General features: G+C 44.9%; 1 protein-coding gene across 1 annotated transcript; it reads right to left on the bottom strand.

The window, feature by feature from the left end:
* Window positions 1–1,271: 1,271 nt before the first annotated feature.
* Window positions 1,272–5,476, bottom strand: LOC142861868 (uncharacterized). Its single transcript, XM_075993946.1, has 3 exons — window positions 4,480–5,476; window positions 4,127–4,343; window positions 1,272–1,518 (listed from the first exon to the last, which is right to left on the bottom strand). Exons 1-3 carry the CDS (start codon window positions 4,729–4,731, stop codon window positions 1,373–1,375), a joined length of 615 nt encoding a protein of 204 aa, XP_075850061.1. The 5' UTR covers window positions 4,732–5,476; the 3' UTR covers window positions 1,272–1,372.
* Between the last annotated feature and the right edge of the window lie 8,362 nt (window positions 5,477–13,838).

Genomic DNA, 13,838 nt, shown 5'->3' with positions numbered 1-13,838 from the left:
TCACTGCACAGGTGAAGAAGAGGAGAGACAAGTTGTGAGATTTGACCAAAGTGACATAAAAATCTGTGGTAGAGGTGGGGCAGAAAACAGCCCTCAGTTCTTCTGACTCTTGGCTTTATGCTTTTTGGGAAAAAAGACATCAGAATATATGTTTGGGTTACAAGTGCAAACAGCCAATGGAAACAGCTCCCAATGGCCAAAGCTAGAGCAATTTGAGCAACCAAATACATAAAGTAGTATTGGATTATACCCCAAAGCGTTAAATAAATATCCATGAGTCTATACTGATATAAATAAATGATCAAATAAATAAGTAAATGAGGGAGCAAATCTCCCTGCAGAAGAATTCCAAATCATTTATGTAAATACTCCATGCTCCAGGGGCTGGAGCTTAAGTCCTCACTACTCAAATGTGGACTGTGCACAGTGACTTCCTTCCTAAGAGTACAGTGTGGAAAAAGGGAAAAAAGAGTAAATTTACAGCAGAGCAACCAGACACCACGTCAGCCAGGTGATCAAGGTCAGCATCATCCTTGATCAGTCATGTTGATAGTATGTATGTACTCTTGATAGGATGTGATGAGAAGGGCATGTTATCCTTATGGTCTCCCTCTCAAAAACTTATAACCCCATTCTAATCATTAAAAAAATGTCAGCCAAATCCCAATTAAGAGACATTATACTGAATACCTGAACAGTACTCCTCAAAACTGTCAATGTCATAAAAAACAAAGTACGTCTGAGAAACTATCCTAGCCCAGAGAACCCTAAGGAGGCATGATGACTCCATGTAATGTGGTCTCCTGGATGGGACCCTGGAACAGATAAAACAGTAGGTAAGGGCCAGGTTCAGTGGCTTACACCTGTAATATTGACACTCTGGGAGGCTGGGGTGGGAGGATTGCTTGAGGGCAGGAGTTCAAGACCAGCCTAAGCAACACAGTGAGACCCTGTCTCTAAAAAACAAACAAAAAAAAATAACAATAACAACAACAAAATATATATATATACACACACACATATATAAACACACACAGAGAACAGTAGGTAAAAACTAATGAATATGAACAAAGTATGGACTTTAGTTAATAATAATTACCAATTTTGGCCCATGAATTGTGACTAATATACCACCCTAATGTAAGATGTCAATAACAGGGGAAACTGGGAATGGGAGTATATGGGAACTCTGCAATAATGTCACAACTTTTTTGTAATTCTAAAATAAAAAGTTTATTGAAAATAAAATAAATTTTCAAGATGACTTGCATGAGATGAAAAAAAGTGCAATCAATTTATTGCTGGCATTATTAGGGGAGTGAGTGTTTGAGAGCTGGGAGGAAGGTGCTACACAAGCCTCTGTCCTGCCTTCTCAGGAGTTGGTGGGGTTTACGGCCGGCTCTGGTTGAAGCAGCATAGAAGGGCTCTTGTGTTGTTGACACAAACATTCAGCCCCTCCAGTGCCTGGACGATCCCAAACATGTTCTCCAGGTCGCCATCTCCAGAGGCTTTGTTCTCCTAGGTCAATATGCGTATGGACACCATGTTGATGATTCTTCTGGCTGCCCTGGAACTTGAATCATCTACTGCACCATCTAGTTTATTTTCAGAGTCCAGAAAATAGTGGGCAATTGGGAGTCAGAATACCTTTGAGCACCCCCCCATTGCCATGGCCCTGACTTAACCTTTCTCATTCTCCACAAAATGAAGATAACAATGGTCCCTGGGCTAGTACAATATTAAATGGCATAATGTATGTGAAAGCTTTCTGTGCAAAGTTTTATTTTGGAATGTCCCTGTCTTTGGGGAGACTAGAATTCTTGCATCTTTTCTACTTGCAAGCAGCCCTCTGGCTTATTCCCTCAATTCAGCTCAACGGACATTTGTCAAGTATCGTTAATATGTTAGGCACAGGAAGAAGTGACTCAGCCTGGTAATGGCATGGAAATGCAGGAAGATGGAGAAGCTTGAGATTGTCAGAATTAGCATGGGAAGTGCTAGTGTCTGGTTAGACAGACAAACTGCCTGGGCTGGGGATGGTAACCCACTAGAGGCATGCATCAGTTACCATGCATTTGGATGTTGGGAATTGAAAATCTAAAAAAAAGTGGCCCGAACAAGTCATTAGCTCACCTAACTGGAAGGCCCAGAGTTGGTGGGCCAATTCTGGTTGTATCAGGGTTCAGTGATATGGTGGCAGGCCAGGCACAGTGGCTTACGCCTGTAATCCTAGCACTTGAGCCCAGGAGTAGGAGGTTGCAATGAGCTATGATCACACCACTGCACTCTTGCCTGGGCAACAGGGGAGACCCTGTTTCACAAGGAAAAAACAAACAACAACAACAAAACAGTGGCTTAACTGCAGCATCGAAGACTCCAGTTCTCCTTTTTCTGTTCTGTTATCTACAGTGGTAGCTTCATCCTGAAACTAGCTCCCTCCAGGGTATTGGGATGGCTACCAGCAGCAAGTAGGGCTCTTAATAGGGCTCTAGTCTCTTGCTAGTCCTTAATTCTGCATTATTTTTCGCAATTTGAAATATTATTTATTTTTTACTTATTATTTATTTGTATGATTCCATGTTTATAGTCAGCTCCCCCTCTGGGGACGTTGTGGATTTCATCTTGTTCAGCACTGGTCCCTGAACTACCTTCTAGGAGGAGTGGGTTCTTCCTTAACCCTCACGAGAGAGGCTGAGTCTGTCACAAGGGGTCTTCCTTCTACACTCTCCTTTCTATGCCCATGTTGCTTCCTGCCTGGGTCCTAACACTGGGTAGGGTGCTACCAGTTAGGATTTTGCTGGAATAAGAAGATCACAGGTCCCCCATTGGAGGGGGGCTTTCTAAATGAAGACAGCCCGAGCTGGTACAGTCTGGGTGGAAAAACAGGGCTGGGGGTGACCCGAGGAGCCTAGGTAAGGTTGGGAAGACAAGATTGATGAGAGAAATTGTCCTTGGAGTAGGAGGGAAAGGAGTTGTGATAGCAAAGTTGGTAGTAAAGTGCCTGGAAAACAGGAAGCGAAAGGTTCAGGGCCGAGTCTGAGCAGAGGGTGGGCACAGCCTGGCATCCAAGCCTTCTGTCTACACTCCCAAGCACATGAACCACACTTTTGCATGGCAATGCTCTAAGGCCCCCGTGAAATATTAATAATAGTTCTTCACATTTTATAACTTAAGAAACATGCTCCTAGACATTATCTCACATCATTGTCTCAGCCATTCTGTGAGGCTGGTTTGATTATTCCTGTTCTGAAAGTGAAAAAAAACAGAGCCTCAGAGCAACTTTCCACATGCCACGTGGTTAAGGCAAGGCAAGGCCGGATGCGGACATTCTCCTTCCCGTCTCGAGAGCCTGGGAGCTCGATGCTGTTGGAAAATGGGCCAGTAATGTCCTGAGTTGGAAATCTATCGAACACCCCTTAGGGCTAGGTCTTTTTTTTTTTTATTATTGTTTTTCTGTTTAGAGTTGAGCTGCTGTGTACTTTTTTGTGTACATATGAAATTTTCCATAATCAAAAGTTTTTAAAAATTGAATAGCATTGAGTTGCTCCGTCAGCCCCTGGCAGAGTAAATCAAAGGATGATCAGGCCCCAAGAAAGTCGGGAACTGAAGGGTTTGGGCTTCAGCACTTTAAGATTTTTCTTTAAAAAAGAAGAAGGAACATTTGGGAATAAGGAATAAGGAAAATCATATGCGTGCTCCAGCAGCTAAAAAAGAAAAAAAAGAGGCACAAAGGAATGATTTGTTCCCTCCGGGTTTTATATTCTCTTGCCAGATCCTTTAATTATGCTTCTATTCTTTTTTCCCAAATTTAATTTTCCCCCAGACTTAAATAAAGAACAGATGATGCTTCTTAGAAGGCTTGGTAAAATAGCCTTTCATGAGTTATTTCTGCCCCAGCGCAGGTTCTGGCTTGATCTCCACCTCACTGTTGACCCCAGGTTGTTATTCACTCCCTGGGAGGTGCAGTCTCTCCAACGGTGACACAGGACTTAGAACAAATGCCACCAAATGGCCTCCCGAGAGGACTGAAAAGAAGGCAGATAGCCACAAAAACACCTGGAAAATCTCTAAAGGAAGGATGTCTTAGGTCAGGAGATGTTATCATTAGAGCATTTCTCAGAATTACCTGGGGTTGTGGGTAATTCTGGCTTGACCTCCACCTTACTGTACTGCCCTGGCATGAAAGGTGACAGGGCCTTGGTAATGCCCGTGGCTGGGAAGGGACTGATTCTTCTGAATCCCATGCTCTTTCTGGTCCTCCATGATGTCTCCCGGTTGATTTGACAGTTTGCAGTTTGTAAGGTGTTATCGACTTGCTCTGATGCGTTAGGAAACAGCATGTTCTGAGAAAGAAAAGCAGTCAGTCTTTAATCATCCTCGATAAGGGGCAGGGGATCATCTCGAGGAGCAGAAAAATCTCAAGAAATGTGAATCATTTTAATTCAGCATTGAAATAATAATAACACCAGTAAGTTTTACCTTTCTAATTTTATTTTGCTCAGGCCGAGCTTTGCGAGATGGGAGGGAGAGGAGGTCCTGACAGGTGCTGGGTGGTGGGAAGACGGTTGTCTGGAGTAAAGCCTGGCTCAAGCTTTTCCACTCTTTACTGCCACATGCTGATGGCACACCTGACAGCGTGGTCTCCCACTTTCTTGTCTTCACAATGCCACTGATGTTCTTCCAACAAATGCCCCTTTCAATGCCACTGACCATCAAGTGGCAATCATTCATTCACTTACTCATTTAATAAGCAAGTTCCAAGTGGCTCCTACATGTCAAGAACTTCTTAAGGATCGAGGGCACAAAGATTAGAAACCTTCCTTTACCTTGAGGTCTACTGTGGGAAACAGATGAATAAGACACAGTGTGATTAATGACTATCATAATGGAATGCCCTAGGGGAATGGGAAGGAGGAGCCCTTTCTAAGCCCAGAGGGGTCAGAAAAGACTTTTAGGAGGAGGTAACACTTGAACCTGGACTTGAAGGATAAGTAGGAGTTTTCAGCATGGAGGGATGAAGGTGAAAGTGGGACAGGGAAGGCATTCCAGGAAGGGGGCACAGCATGTGCACAGGCATGGAGGCGTGACAAAGCAGTGGTATACTGGAGGAACAGCAAGCAGTTTAACTGACTGTGGAGTGAGTGACAAGTGGTGAGTCCAGACAGGTAAGTTGGTGCCAGATCCAGTGCTGGGAGTATCCTGAAGGAGAAGGGGAACCACTTCAGAGAATTGAATCCGATTCTCACTTTAGAAAGAGCGTGCAGGCAGAAATGCAGAGGACAGATGGGAGGTGTGTGAGACTGAAGGGGCAGGGAGGCTGGCAGAGGGGGCTGTTGGGAGCTTTCACAGCAGAGCAACTGGGAATGGAGAGGACCTCACCTAAGGCAGTGCCGGTGGAGAGGGCGAGGGGCCAGAGAGGGAGATTTGGGCAGAGAGTACAAGGGACTTGCGGACCATGGGATGTGGAGGATAGATGTGAGAGAGAGAGACGTCTGGAATAACTCCCAGGTTTTTGGCTCAGGTGATTGTGTAGACAATTGTACTGTGAACTTACACAGAGAATATTGGATGAAAAATCAGGATTAGAGGAAAAGATGATTTGTTTAGCTTTGAAAATTCTGACTTTGAGGTGGGTGGGTGTGGTGGGACATCTATGTGGAAATTGCCAGTAGACAAATGCATTTGAGGATTTGGAAGTCAGGGGAGAGCTTGGGGTTAAGAGGCTCTCACCACAGACACCAGTGAGATCACAAAGGGAGAGCAAGTAGAGAGCGAAAATAAGGGAGCTGAGGAGGAGCCCAGCACACAGCAAGATTTAAGTAAGTAGAGCAGGAAGAACCAGGTCAGAAGACCAAGAAAGAGAGGCCAGAAGTGCATAGGGGAGACCAGGAGGCAGCAAGGTCGAGGAGGCCAGGGCTGAGGGAAAGTGCTCAAGGCTATCACGTTCCTTAGGGAGGGTGAGTACGATGAAGGCCAGAACTGGGGGTAAGGACAGAGACGTTGGGAGAGTAGAACCCAAGCTGCTGATGGGCTTGGGTAAGAGCCTTGGGTAGGAGTAGGGCCACATCTCACTAATAGGAGAGGAAGGAGATAAACAGGAGAGCCATCTGCCTGTGCCCCTTTGCCTAAAGTCAAGGGCTATTTCACATTCATCAGAGCACCTGTGACCAAGAATAGCTGGGGGTGGAATTCAGCAAGTGTTGATGTCAGGCCCTGTGCTAGATACTTTAGGTAAATAATCCCCTGGCAGCACTTTGAGGCTGAGAGCATACATAATCCTCCCTTTTGGAATGAGGAAATCAAGGCTGAGCCTGCTCAAGTCACTTGCTTGTTTCTTTCCTCTCTACTGGTCACCAGGTCACGATCCCCAAACCAGATCCAAGAGGGGTCTTTTATCTCTCACTGGCTCAAGCTCCTGATAAGTAAAAACAAAGAGACTTGGGCCAGATGTAGGATGCTATTTCTATTACACCATGCACAGGCCACGGGAACACAGTTAGGCCAACTGAGTGGAAGACAGAGAAGATGCTGCACAAAAATGTCGTCTTTCAAAGGAGCAAAGGACATGGCGGTAGGGTGTGGGGTGGAGCAGGGGAGGAAGGTCAGCTGGGATGACCTCAGCACCCACCCCCAAAGTACTAAGCAGCAAAATATCCCCCCACACCAAACAATTAGACAATTTAAGAATACTAGGAAATGCCCTGGTTTACTTCTTATCTTTAAGATTGGTGATCATTTTTAACTAACATTTTCAGTTTTCCTACCCTGTGAGGTTGACAGTCTTATTACTGTAATCTGCATTTTCAAGTTAAACAAGCTGAGGCTCAGGGACTTGACCATGTCCTTGTGGCTGTTTAGGAGCCAAAACTCAACTGAATATTATGAATCTAGACACTGGGATCTTTCTAATACCTGAGCATGGATGATCCACCACTAATAATCACCCCACTCATGTGCCCGTGGGCCTTACTCTGGCTTACGAGGCCCCATGTACCCTTACATTCAGTACCCCTGTTAAAGTCAAAATTAATTAGCCAAGTGTGGTGGCTCCTGCCTGGAATCTCAGCCACTCAGGAGGCTGAGGCAGGAGGATCGCTTGAGCCCAGGGGTTTGTGGCTACAGTGAGCTGTGATCAAGCCACTGCACTCCAGCCTGGGCAACAGTGAGACCCTGTCTCTAAAACAAAACAAAACAAAAAATAATTCATAGCAGACTTTACACAGGGGAACGACAACACGGGGTTTTGTAATAGGAGAGAGAGATAGGGCTCAACTCTGAAAACAAGGACACGTGGAGATTTTTAGCCAGAGGGCAGGCCGGGGGGCAGTGGTTGGAAAACTACTGAGTGGAAACTTCAAGGCTAGGAAGATTCTTGCAGAAGGCAGGCCACGGAGATAAGATATGGAGGGTGAGGGATGAGGAATTTGATCAGATATCAAGGGTAGGGAGCTTTCACTAACAGGACTCAGCGGGATGATTGCTAAAGCTGGACTAAATGGGACAGCAGATCCCAAGGTCAGGGATGAGTCAGAAAGAGGACTCAGAGGAGCCTGACGCAAGTCTGGTCAAAGGAGAGGGTCTCCGTCGCCCGCCTGACCTCATTGCCGAGACTGCCCTGCCCTGGCTCAAACCCTCACTCCACCCGCCCCTCCTGCACTGGGCTCCTTCCAGCTCCTGCCTTTGCACTCCCTGTTGCCTCTGCCTGGAGGCCTTTCCCGGAGGCCCTGGGCCCTTGGCCTTTAGGGTCTTGACTTAAGTACCCGCTGCTCAGTGAGACCTTCCCTAACTGCAGTATTTACAAGGGCGGGCACACCCACCCTGCCCTCCACATTTCCCGTCCTGATTCTTCTCGCTAGCACTTACCGCCACCTCACACTATATATTCTCCTTATGTATTTGTTTATTGCCTATCGCCCCCTTCCCCCACTACAATATCAGTCCCACAAAGGCAGGAACTTGTCTGTTTGGTTCATGGCTTTATCCCCAACACCAGGGGTGGCATCTGGCACATAGGCGGGGTCAGCCTCTGTCAGATGAACCGGACGCCTGCAGGAGTGTCTCTGTACATACCCTCAGAGCTTCATCATCTACGCCAGCAGCAAAGGATAAGGATCCCCAATGGCGATGGCCTGTGCAAACAATGCATAATGCACTTGATCATGCTTTCTTTCAATTTTAATACGGGAACACAGGAAATCAGCTCAGATGAGCCAGAAAACCTTTACCTTCCGTAAGAATCCTATGGCAGCACGTGGTTTGTAAGGGGTTGTAAAAAAGGAAAAGGAGGCTGAACTATGAAGACAAAGAAACCCGTCTAAGATTCAGTTTGCTGCAGATGTATGTAAGATCATCTTCCTCACTCCCCCAAATAATAGATGCATCAATATGTGTGAAAAACACCAGGAACCAACCGGGCTCTCAGTCGGAACTGATCAATATTAGCTGTTGTTATTCTCTCCCCTTCCAGACATCCCAGGCCAGGCGACATTCTCCCAAGTGCACCCCCTGCTGTTCCCGAATCCTGTTTCCTATACCTGGAATGTGTCTTTCCCCTATTCTGTCTCTACCCGCCATCCTTCACTTCTTGTCTTCTTGGCAATTCCTCACTCACCCTTCAAGTATCGGATAAAATACGGTTTCTGCAGGGAGGACTTCTAACTCCCCCAGGAGGGGGGAGTTAATCATGCCCTTCTCCACCAATTCCATCCGATACAAACGCGGAGATTGTGTTGCTTTATAGTTGTTAATCCGCTCCCACATCCTTCTCCCCTGCAGACGGTAGGAGCCTGGAGGCAGAGACTTACCTTGTTGGATACTGTATCCTCCGCCACTAACACAAGAACGACACACCTCAGGGCTGGGGTGAATGATGAAGTGAAGCATCCCAGACACTGCGAACAAGGAAAGAAATGGCCCTGGTGGGCGCCTTTCATTCATCATCCCTTCCCTGGGAGGATAGGTAAGTCCTGCTTCAGATGCACCTGACACACTGAAACAAACGTGCAGCTAAAGCAGAGGGTGATTCATTCACACATGAAGGTTGTTCTTCCCCACCCCCCACCATCTAACACAGTATTTATTTTTCCATGTTCACTAGACACATTTACATTTTACAAGTTGTAATCATAATTTTTAATTTCAGAATATTACAGGGGTACAAATGTTTTGGTTACATGAATTGCTTTTGTATAGTTCAAATCAAAGTCTTAAAGTGTACCCATCACCTACGTAGTGTACACTGTACTCGTTAGGAGTGATTTCACCTATCCCCTCCTCCCTCCTGCCCCTGCTTGATTACTGTTGAGTTTTACTTCCATAGAGGGTTATTCATTAGAAAGCAGAGTTCCCCACAGGTTCCTTTAAATAATAAGCTGCTTTGGTGCTCTCAGAAATAAGGGCCAATTTTCAAACAGGTCATTGGGAGACACAGCGTAACAGATGCACAAATGGGTTACACCGAGTCAGGCACCCTTGTGGGAAAGCTGGCCACAGGCACCTGTCTGGATGGTGTCAAAAAACTGATCAACAAAAGCTCGACAAAGCATCAAATCCAGATTAAGCGAGTAGGGGACAGAGAATCATCTAGATTGAGCAACAGGCAAGAGTATGATCTTTTTTTTTTTTTTTTAATTTCACTATAGTATCCCCAGAGCCTACACCAGTCCCTGGCACATGACTGATACCCAATAAACATGTGTTGAAGGAATATGTGAATAAGGGATACTACAACAATTGCTGGGAAAGAAACAAAGTGGAGAAGACATTCTAGGGCTGCAGTTAGAAGGAATTCTTCAATAAGCCACTCACGGTCAGTCTGGTGGGTATGAGTCTCCCAGGAGGCATGCTCAGGTCACAGCAGATGATGACCAAATTGCTGTCCAGTGTGACAGAGCGTGGGTCCAGTTAACTGAAGGCCTTTTGTTTTGCTAAGTGGAGGATGTATTAATAGCTGCCATCTGGGCACAGGAGGAGAACTGCTCCGGCCTCCTCCTTTTCTACCCTTTCTCCAGGAATACTCAGGGTCTTGTCTAAAGAAATGTTTACTATTTAAAGAATATTCGTTAAAAAGGATGCAAAGTTATTATGAAGCCTGCGATGACATGTCTCAGTTTAGCCTTGGCCATCGTTGGATCCAGGACCATTTGTAAGAGCTAGAAAACGCAGAAAACAATTTTAAGAGGCATACTGAACTGTTCCTTCAGGTTGTTTCTACATGAAAAAAATCTCCCCAGATGGGCTATAACCATAATTTTTAAAAGCTTGTCCATATGGAAAGAAAGCACTAGAATATTTACCCAGCAGGAATTATATGCCAGAATGCATAAACTAGACACTTTGCATTTATTATTTAATATCTACGGCTGCACTGGGAGGGAGGTGGTGTACCCCTTTCGCAGACAGGAACAGAGGCCCAAAGGTAACACCTAACTTGCCTGAGCCCACCCGACCAATTTGTCGCAGGTTGTCTGATTCCACACTGACTCAACACAGCACAGCTCACAGATGAAATTCAGGAAACACTGATGCCGCTTTAAGAGAACCAAATCCTTGTGATCAAAACGTTTTCTTGACCTTTGCAGTGACTGACACGGTGGATCAGGTGTGTTCAGTGTGGCCTGGCACAGGACAGCAAAGGACCTGTGACCTCTCCCAGGAGATAGGGCAAGGCCCCAAAGCATATTTTCCCAAACTACCCCCCACCCCCAGGCCTTGCCAGTCTATTTTGACTTAACGACTGTGCAGCGCCGACAGTCTGAGTGATAATGAGCTGTGCAGCAGAATGAGAAAGTGTTCTGTTGTGTTGAACAGGACTCCGAGGAGAATAGCCTAATGTCCCTTGCAAAGCGGCTGGAGTGCACAGTGGCACCGTTTCTTGGAAAAATAACACCACTGACTGATGCATTGCAGGGATGTAGGTGGGAATGGCACAGAATGTGAGAGCATATTGGCACTGTCTATTTAAAATAGCAAAAGCAGCGGAAAGACATGAATGCAGTAATTCTAACCTTGTTAAACTAAAACCATTCCACAGGTCCTCTTGGGAAACTTTAATCTGCTTCACAAGGAGGGAGGTGAACCAGCTTCTTCGAGGTCAGTTTCATTTGGAGATTTTCCTATTCCATTCTCCATCTACTTGGCACACGAGAAGAGCAGACGTAAACTGAAGACACCAAGTAAAAATGTGGAGGATTGGCATGAGCTTTATTTTGTAAAAGGTCTTCTTTTGGGTAAACATATTAATAAACCTTTGACCCAGGAATTGCACTCTTGAGAATGAAAATAGATTCTAGGTTTCCTGGGTTTGCTTGGGCTCTGCCACTTCCCTCGGGCAAGGAAACTCATTCCCCTGTGCTTGTTTCTTCATCTGTAAAATGGGGATAAGAAAATTATCTACCTAAGGTTTTTTATAAAGATGAAATGAGGTAACCCGTGTAAACTAGCACAGTACCTGATATACAAGAAACAATTGTTTATATTATTACTTTAAAACCCAGTCATAATATGGATAAAGCCTTATGCTCACTGAAGCATTGGTTAGAATAAAAATTTAAAAGAACCCAAAACCAAAAATGAGATGAATGAGTAAGCAAAATAAGCTATCTATCAAAAATTAGATGAATGAATAAGCAAAATAAGCTGTATATCTAGTTCTAAAAGATGAAACTAATATTTTCAAATGATTATGATATAATAAGCAAATGGTATATTTATACCTGTATAAGACAAAAACAAAATCTTATAATAAATATAGGCAAAAAAGATTGACAGAAAGTATATTAAAATGTATTATGATGAGTGAACGCTAGTTAATTTTTAGCTTTTTTTAAATTTTCCAAAGTGTTTTATATAGTTGCATGATTTCTGGAGTAAAGATATAAGAAATATTTTAAAATTTCTTAAAGTTGTTTTCTGAATATAATCTACATTAACACTCAAGCATTACAGAACATTGTTTTGGTTTATTTTATTATTATGTTCAGAAAAGAGGACCAGAGGGAAATAGAGCAGGCCAAGTAATTATTTTTTCCCAAATAACTCTGTAAATTGTTCATGGTTGTATGGAAACATCAATAAACAAGCTTGACTTTTCCTTATTTAGGACACATTGTCTAATATTTACACTCCAGTTTCTCATCAACTTTCCTGTGGTTGCTATGAAGGTTGCTGACCCTTGGTCAGGGAAGCCACCAAGGTCAAAGAAGCTGAAAGGTTCTACCCAGTAAGAGTTGGGCTCAGTACTCAGGATGCACAAGATAAACTTGCTAAAAGCCCAAGTATGTCCTAAAACATGCTTTATTCTTAGTATTTCTCCTCCACAACACCATCCTCCAAACACACCCCACTCTCTCTTAATTCATTCAACAAACCTTCTTAACTCCTACTGTGGGGCCCAGGCTATGCTAGAAGCTGAAAACAGAAGTAGATGCGACTCAGTCTCTGCCTTAAAACCGTGTAGTCCCAGTCTCAGTGATGTGCAGTTAAAGAGGAGGGCACTGCTACCCATGCATGGGGCCTGGGTCCACGCCACAAGCCTGGGTGGCACCTGATGCAGGTCTGGCATGAGCAACTGTTTGCCAGCCAGGAGAGGGGCTGGCATCCCAGGGCGAGGAACAGCAGGTACAGAAAAAGCAGTTGCAAAAGCACCATGAGGGCATGTGCGTTGTGGGGGAAGGCTGTGACAATCACTAGTGGGACTGATTTCCAGCAAGGTTCAGCTGGGGAGAGGGCAGATCAGCAGGCATCCCCATGTGAAGAGTCCATGCTAAGGCGTTTGGCATGAGTCTTACAGGGTAATAGTCAGTGGAAGTTTTGAAGCAGGAGAGACACATGCTCAGGTTTTATTTTAGGAAGATACTGTTGGTAGCAGTGTGGTGGATCAGCTCACTTGAGGGGTGTAAGCGGTGGCAAGGATCCAAACGAGGAGGTGGCTGCAGTAGTCTGATGACTGCTAACTAGGTCTTTTTAGGGCCTCACAGTGGGAAGAGAGGTGAGGAACCAGATCAGGGGGTTGTGCCTAAAGCGGAGGTGACAGCTCTGGTTGACTTGTTGGATGAAGGGTAGGGTGGGGGGTGTGGCGAGAAATTGAGGGTGGCCGGATAGCTGTGGCCATGGCATTTAACTAAGATAGGCAATTTCAGAGAAATGGTTCTGGTGGTAGGAGGAAAGATAATGAACTCAGTTTGGGATAGGCTGAGTAAATATGACTGGGGGTATGTAGGCAGTTGATGAGAGAGGTGTGGTACTTAGAATTTTTTTTTTTTTTTTTTTGAGACAGTCTCACTCTGTTGCCTGGGCTAGAGTGCTGTGGCATCAGCCTAGTTCACAGCAACCTCAAACTCTTGGGCTCAAGTGATCCTCCTGCCTCAGCCTCCCAAGTAGCTGGGACTACAGGTGTGTGACACCATGCCCAGCTAATTTTTTCTATTTTAGTTGTCTGGCTAATTTCTACTTTTAGTAGAGACGGGGGTCTCACTCTTGATGAGGCTGGTCTTGAACTCCTGACCTCAAGCGATCCTCCTGTCTCAGCCTCACAGGGTGCTAGGAAAGCCACCAAGCCTGAAAATTGTTTTAGGCTGGAGATATTGATCAGGAAGTGACAGCACAGTAGTGTGTAGACACCCTAGAAATGGATGAGGTCACCCTGGTGAATTAGAGGACAGAATTCTTGGGAATAATAACTCTTCAAGATACTCAATCCTCAAAATTAGATTTGACAGAGGGCTGAGGGTTTACTGAGATTCTAAAATGCATGAACAGTGTTTTCCTTTCCATATCCATGACTGCTGAATTTTCAGTTCAAGATTTTTTATTTGTTTTTGCTGACTTTGGAAATGCCG

The sequence above is a fragment of the Microcebus murinus genome, chromosome 18, assembly GCF_040939455.1.
Source record: "Microcebus murinus isolate Inina chromosome 18, M.murinus_Inina_mat1.0, whole genome shotgun sequence".
In the NCBI taxonomy this organism is placed as follows: Eukaryota; Metazoa; Chordata; class Mammalia; order Primates; family Cheirogaleidae; genus Microcebus; species Microcebus murinus.
The sequence above is the reverse complement of the archived record's forward strand: the minus strand, read 5'-3'. Positions and strand labels throughout refer to the sequence as shown.

Excerpts from the sequence above, each read along its gene's own strand:
- LOC142861868 (XM_075993946.1), bottom strand. The coding sequence starts at position 4,731 with ATGAATGATTGCCACTTGATGGTCAGTGGCATTGAAAGGGGCATTTGT. Across the intron at positions 4,344-4,479 it reads AGCAAAATAAAATTAGAAAG|AACATGCTGTTTCCTAACGC; the intron begins GTAAAACTTACT and ends TTTCTTTCTCAG. Across the intron at positions 1,519-4,126 it reads AGAATTACCCACAACCCCAG|GAGAACAAAGCCTCTGGAGA; the intron begins GTAATTCTGAGA and ends ATATTGACCTAG.